The following is a 7,438-nucleotide window of genomic DNA, read 5'->3' on the forward strand; positions in this document are numbered from 1 at the left end:
ATATATGGAGATGCTATTTACCTTTTCTCTGTTAGATTTGCATGACTTGCTTTATCTCTGCTATATTAGTCATGCTTTATCTAGTATTTCCGTTAGTAAAATTATTCGGTAAATTGCTCGTATTTCCAACAGGAATTTCATAGGATAGGATTTCTATAGGAAAAATTTCTTTACAACCCTTTGGTTTGTAGGAATGGAATCATATTCCTATGGAGTAATTCTTCCTATCCTCCACATTTCATAGGAAAATAAACATTAGCCTAGATTTAATGGAAAAAAAATCCTATGATGTGAATCAAAGGGCATCTCATTTCCTATTCCTACTTATAGGATTTGAGATACATGTCATCTCATTTCCTATGACTTTCCTATTCCTACGATTTTCCTACCCTATGAACCACTGATCCATAAAATTCACCCTCATGAAGAACATGAGATTTTTTTAATAAACATGTAGGGACAACTAAAAAATATGTGTACATCGATAAAAAGACTAACAATGGGAGGAGTACCTCATGCAACATCACTCAACATGTATACACTCAACAAGACAAGAAAAAAAAAACTCAGAAATGCGTCTAGCTACTTCGGACGCACTGCAATTAGTGAAGGAGGATACACACAAATCCCACCTTAACACTGCAGGGCGTATGGTGCCATTATTAAGGCCCAAAAGAAAGTGTGATTATGCATGCCAGGAAGGAAGAAAGGAACATGCAACTATTAATTGGCAGCTAGTACTATGAGCAACCAGATGGCTCCACTTAATTAGTGCTTAACACATGAATGCACTCTGTCACTCCCTCATTTAATTAAATTACTTTCTAGTTCTGTTATCTTGTGCAAGAAGTGCTCTTAATATAATGGTAAATCAGTCGATTAATCAACCAGACCTACTACACATAAAAAAACCAACCGTTCAGTCACAAATTACCCATGCTCTCTCACCGTACTAAGCTTGTACTCCCTCTATAAACTAATATAATATCTTTTAGATTTAGTAACATCATTAATTATACTCAACCATAAAAATGAACTAGATCCCTTATAATAATTGCCTTTATGAATTGTCATAAACCCATTAATAATTAGTACTACACCCACAGTCATCATCTTCTCAGATATAAAATCACTCACTTCCCTCTCTAAAGCTGAGCAGAGCTGAGCTACCCCCCCTCTCTCTCTCTAACCACCCACTCTCGTCAGTCATCACCCCCACCACAACCCCATGCTCTCCACCATTTCCATCGACAGTTACTGCTCTCTCTCTCTTCCTCTCTCTCCTCCCAACCCTAATCTCTCTCTCTAGACAGAGCGAGCGAGCGAGCGTGTGCCTTTTGAAAGATCCCTTCTTTTCCCTTTCAGCTCCTCCTCGCCCCAATCCTTCTTTTGTCACGAGATGCGGCTCGCCCCAAACTAGCACCACCACCACCACCACCACCAGTGGAGCCAGAGAGAGAGGGAGAGAGCGGCGAAAGCTCGGGCAAAGCAGCGGCAGCGTCGGCAGATTCCCGGGGGCATCGCCGCTATTTTACCACCCCGGCCGATTCACCGACGGAAGATCCAACCCCCACCCCACCCCAGCTGTCGGCGGCCCCCTAACCCCCGGGGCGCCTTTATCCACCGGGGATTTCTCGTCGTTTCTCGGGCCAGAGGCGGCGCCGCTCTGGACCTCTTCCGCCGCGGTGGCGTCATATAGCTCCGGGGCTTGATCCGCTGGTTTTCCGCGGGGCCGGGGGCGGCGGTTCTGGATGACTTCTTGAGCCGGGTTGCGGCGTCCGCCCCTCTTCTTGGAGCTCGTTCAATTGGTTTGGGGGAAAAGTTGGTTCTTGCGGTGCCCGGCGAGCGGTTCCGGCGGGGTTCGGTTCCAATCGGGGGAAATGGCGGCCCTGCGGTCCCGGAGTTGACCAATCTGGCCGAGCGCTCGCGGCTGCCATGGCGGATTTGGGGCTCTGGAACCAGGGGTGGACGTGGGTGCTCTCCCAGAAGCACGTCGTCGCCTGGGCGCACGCCGCGGCCGGCTGCGGCAGGGACCGCCTCGCCTTCCTCGTCGACCGCCACTGGCCGGCCGTGTCCCGGGCCTGCGCCAACTCCTCGCGCCTCCTGCTCGAGGCGCTCAGGCAGTGGCGGGGATGCACGGCACGGGGCCTCCTCGCGCTCGCCAGCCTCGGCCCCGCCGCCGTCTTCGTCATCCTCTGGAGCTGCTTCGTGTGCATGACCTCCTCGGCCTGCGCCCTCTACGCCCTCCTCGGCCTGGTTCGTGCTGCAAATCATCCCTCACCTTGCTGCTTTGGCAAAGCAGCAGCCCAGATGTTTACTGGATAAGGATTTGTCATGTGCTGCTTTCGCTATCTGATTGTGGATTGTATGTTAGGTTGCATCTTTACTAAAGTAGTAATTGCTGGTAAAGTAGAACGCCATTAAACTATCACAGGATTAATTGGCTTAATGTATTACTGTCTACTAGTGTAATCTGATGTCATGCTTTAGTACTCGTTTATGCCATTTCTAGATTCTATCTGTCCACTGTTAAAGACTTTTGGAAGTTTTGTCTACTTCACCGGGGGATATCTGACCTTTTTCAGCTAGAGTACACCACTGAATCAGTAATCAGCAGTGAAATAATGGAGAAAAAATAGGGTCATCTCTCCTGTTGTTTTCTCCATGCCACTTTTCTTATTGCAATGCAGACAGTATCTCTTGTTCCATCATCTAATGAACTTGTTTAATTAGTAACTTCTGCTTACAAGTAAGGATGCAAGTTTCCCATGTAAGAAGGATATCAGAAGAGGTTATGTTATCTGATTGTTTAATGGCGCACTGTTTCAGGGAGCTATTGCGGCAGTCACTCACTACATGGGCTATACGCCTGGCCTCCTTATTGTAGGACTGTTTGGCATCATGATTATGTGGATGTATGGCTACTTTTGGATTACCGGCATGCTTCTCGTTGCTGGAGGTTGTTCACCTGAATTGCTTCTGAAATTACTTCATTCAGCCTATTTATTTGATCATCCTCATCTAATGGAGGCTCCTCTGTGGTCATGCAGGTTGTATGTGCTCTTTGAAACATGCACGATTTGTCATACCTGTCTTGGCTATGTATGCTGTTTATTGTGTGGCTGTTCGTGTCGGGTGGCTTGGAGTTTTCTTCACGCTGAATCTCTCTTTTCTGACAAATGATCTTCTCAACAAGTTGCTGCAAGGATATGAGGGAAGCACGGAAGAGAGACCATTTGAAGAAATGAAGGAGTCTGATCCAGCCACGGATGCCTTCTTTCGTGGCTGTGAATATCCTCCTGCTCCTGAAAGTGAACCAGAGACTGTGTCGTCTGCAAAGCCCTTTTGCGCAGCACCTACCCAAGATGTGTTACATGTACAGAAGGAGCCATCTCCTAGTAAAATAGTGAAATCAAATTCTACTTCGTTGGACGAGATGAAGAGGATAATGGATGGTTCGACCTATTATGATGTTTTGGGCATCCCTCGGAGCAAAAGCATCAATCAGATCGAATTGAAAAAGGAATACAGAAAACTGGTAATAGACAACAACACTTTAAGCTGAACGATCATCCATATTTCTGTTCCTTATTGTCCTGGTGCATTTTGTCTGTCTAGGCAGTTCTTGTCCATCCTGATAAAAACATGGGGAATCCATTGGCGTGCGAGTCATTCAAGAAGCTTCAGTCAGCTTTTGAGGCAAGTACTTGGGAGTATATGCGAGCTTTGGGCTTTCTTTCGTAGAGTTTTCTCAAATCTGACAGTGTATCGTTTCTTGATCACAAATGTGTTATTTGACTCTTCATAAAGGTAACCGGTCTAGTCGTACCTCCATGCAGGTACTCTCAGATTTAACGAAGAAAAATGGCTATGATGAACAGCTGAGGAAAGAAGAATCGCGGCAAATGACTCAGAGATCACGTGTTGTCTCTCAACCGGTGGGTTCTTGTCCTTGTAAATAACTAAATACGGAATGTAGATGTCTTTGATTTGCACATGATCTTGTTAAGTTTTGGAGCAGACAATGTGATCTCTAGTTTTCTGCACATTCCCCTTTGTAATTTACTTTATGATATTATTATCCTTTGGAGCTCATCCATATTGAAAAATTCCTCAGATACCACGTGCTACCCCTCAACAGATACTTTTATTCTGTTAGTATGGAATTTAGCCAGTTATCTTCTATTGTTTTGTTACTATGGAATTCAGTTAGTTATCTTCTGTATGTAACCTGGTCAATTTCTTAAACAAGGTGATTTATGCACGACCCTCCTGTTTTGGACAATCTTGTTTGATACTGTTTTCTTTGTATAACTCATTTATAATTGAAAAATAAAGTCAATTGATAAATATCCTTTCTGCAGAGTGGGGTAGAGTTTCTCTCTGAGGAGTCCAGGCGTATACAGTGCACAAAATGTGGTAATTTTCATTTATGGATATGTACCAAGAGAAGCAAAGCAAAAGCAAGATGGTGCCAGGTTAGAAGCCTAGCATGTACTTTTAGGGCATTTGTTTAGTGAGTGTATCGCTCCAGCTAATTTGCATGAATTGTGTGCTTGCAGGATTGTTCCCAATACCATGTTGCCAAGGACGGAGATGGGTGGGTGGAAAATAGATATTCTGCATCGTTGAAGGTACAGTTCTGTGTCTAAATAACATGTAAACTTCATTATATTTTTATTTTACCTCAGCGTTAGTTTAGATGGAAGCACCTATTGCAGTCATCTTGGGTTTATGGAATGAACTACTGGGAACCAGTGGTTTAAACAAAGGGAGAATGAGATTTATGTAGAAGAAGGCATAATCTTCTGAATCCTGGCACTCTGCACAGTGCGCACCTATTTGGTAGAAAACTCAACGAGATGTTTTTCATGAGTGAAAACCTCAGTCCCTTCGTACTCGCTTATACTGCTTAAACTGGGCTAGTCTATACTGCCTGAGGCCGATGTTGGGCTTGAGCAAATTTGTTCATTTGAGCTGTAAGAACCCCAGAATGTTTTGCTTCTGATCGTAGATCATCTAAGGATATCTATGTTGCTAAAGTGGATGCTCAAAGTACCTTGAATTTCCAGCTTATCTCAATCCCGGTATTCTAAAGTGAATTGCTTAAGCAAATTCTGCTGAATACAAGACATCACTGATGAATCACTTAACTTAAAGCATGCATGTGTATTTTGCCACTGCAGAAACTAATGTCCAATATAACTTAAATTCTGTTCTTTCTTGATTGTTCACTCTTCACTCCAGATAGAAATACCAAGAGCTTTTGTCTGTGCGGAGAGTAAAATATTTGATGTATCTGAGTGGGCTACTTGCCAGGTGAGTCTGTCTCTATCTATCTTGTCATGTTTGATTTGATTATAGATTTCAGTTATTTACATGCGTATTTACTTGCCATAATAAATGTCTCAAGTGATATGCTTTAACTTTTAGTCGCTTCCTTGTTGACGTCGGCAATGATCCATGTTTGATTCACTGACAAAGACTTCAGATAGACTGGATTAGAAGGATCTGTAATCTTGAAAATTTGAATTCATTTATTGTTTCAAATATTCCCTTGTCGCATACCATATCTCAACAGATTGGTGTAATTTTTCTACCGAGTGTACAGCCCCATAATAATAGTGTGTGTCCAAAAGAAAACTTATTGGAGGGTTTGTATGCATTCCTTGCTTTATGTGGTTAGGCTCTGCTGTTTTATTTGTTTATAGTGTATACATGAGTATACCAAAGACTCTTGGCTCGACTCCTTTGCTCATGGCTGAATTTAGTCTTTGTAGTTTAACATAGTCCAGATTGCTCTACTTTGTAAATAGGTTCAGTTGGTTGTTTGATCTTGTAAGTTGGATAGAATACCAACTTCCTTTTAGAGTAGGGACCATGTTAAGCTCTCTAGAAAGTAGGATCCAGAACATGTATTGCAGGTAATATGATGGCCACATCAACTGCTGACATGCCATTTTCTGATAATAAGGAAAGGATGTTGCGATGTTGTATCTGAAAAATGGGCAACACTTCTTTAACCCGTTCTTTTTTTGTTAATAATCCAGGGAATGGAGTGCAAACCAAACACTCATGGTCCAACTTTTATGGTGAACATGGTTGGTGCGGATAGGATGCCGCAGAGATCCCAAAGTTCTCGGTATCCCTTTAGCCTGGACGCCGAGATGATCCCCGAAGACGAATTTGAGCTGTGGCTTCAGCAGGCATTGGCGACGGGCGTCTTCTCTGACAGCCCGAAACGAAGGAAAAGCTGGAGCCCCTTCAAACTGCCTCAGAAAGGGATCAGAAGTTGGCGGCGATCGTCATGAGGGTGTGACGTTAAATAGCATGGCTACATGGGGCCTCAGATGGTAGCAACATTGGGAAAAAGGCAATAATACAAGGGTTGTATTTGTAAATAGACTGACCAAAAAAATTTGCCTGGATGAGCAACTAATTTTGTCCGAAAGAGAAACAACAAGTAAAAGGAACTCTTAAATGAAAAGACACAGTGAACCTGACTGTTGAAATTAGTTTTCTCTGCTGGGTTCCCACAAGTTGTTTCAAAGAAAAGACCAGGCATGGAGTCGAAACACGAGTAGCTGTTTGGCGTGCGAACTCCATCAGTGCAGGGATCGACAACGAAAAGAATGGTGACCTGGGTTACAGGAGCAAATTCTGCGGGTGTTGCGCTGCTCTTTCCGAAACATCACTGAAGGGAAGATGCTCTGTTCATGGAAGCAGCAAGTTCTGTGAAGCTCATTCTGGAGAAGAGAAGGGAAAAGGAAGAAATCTGAAAAGAGATGGTAGAAACCGGCTGCTGTGTAACCATGGGAAACCCTGCACGAGAAATGCACTCGCTCACTGCTCTGTAACATTATACACTGATACTACTAACATCTTGTGGAAAAAACTCCCATAATCCAGGTTTGTCCTGTAACACGCCACGTGCCGCGCTCTGTAACATTTCGGGGGGATAATAGTGATCTTGTCCTGGATTGTCTCCTATTTACCATTTCTTGATGCTGGTTAATTTGTTTTCCTGGGTGTTCTGATTTGCTGCAAGTGAGTGGTGGCTGATATAGACAGATCTCACGTGCACTCTATTTTTAGGCTGGTTATGGTTATTTGTCTGTCTGAGAGGAACCGGGATCAGGCTATGGTTTTCAGTTTTGGCATGTTTCCTCTGTCTGAAAATAGCTGAGCTTCCTTTCACATTTCTGGGGGGTGGATCCTCCCTCCTCTTCTGAAATAGCACTGTTACCATCTTGAGCCCAGACGCCAGTGGAAGGATGTGTCATCTATGAATGTATGTGGTAGTTGCTAAATCAGTAGGAACAAAAATGCATTACAGCGACATGCCATGTGCAGTATTTTGTCCCCAGGTCCGAAATAGCGATGCCCCGTTTGGAACACATGAATTTTGCGAAAAAACAACTTATTTTCTGATTAAATT

The 7,438-nt window shown here is 43.6% G+C and overlaps 1 protein-coding gene across 1 annotated transcript; it reads left to right on the top strand.

The window, feature by feature from the left end:
- Window positions 1-1,165: 1,165 nt before the first annotated feature.
- LOC542938 (uncharacterized) lies at window positions 1,166-6,515 on the top strand. Its single transcript, XM_044539197.1, has 9 exons — window positions 1,166-2,256; window positions 2,830-2,959; window positions 3,051-3,538; window positions 3,619-3,699; window positions 3,840-3,938; window positions 4,365-4,478; window positions 4,563-4,634; window positions 5,248-5,319; window positions 6,051-6,515. Exons 1-9 carry the CDS (start codon window positions 1,936-1,938, stop codon window positions 6,309-6,311), a joined length of 1,638 nt encoding a protein of 545 aa, XP_044395132.1. The 5' UTR covers window positions 1,166-1,935; the 3' UTR covers window positions 6,312-6,515.
- Window positions 6,516-7,438: the final 923 nt, after the last annotated feature.

This window comes from Triticum aestivum, chromosome 5D (assembly GCF_018294505.1).
Source record: "Triticum aestivum cultivar Chinese Spring chromosome 5D, IWGSC CS RefSeq v2.1, whole genome shotgun sequence".
Classification (NCBI taxonomy): domain Eukaryota; kingdom Viridiplantae; phylum Streptophyta; class Magnoliopsida; order Poales; family Poaceae; genus Triticum; species Triticum aestivum.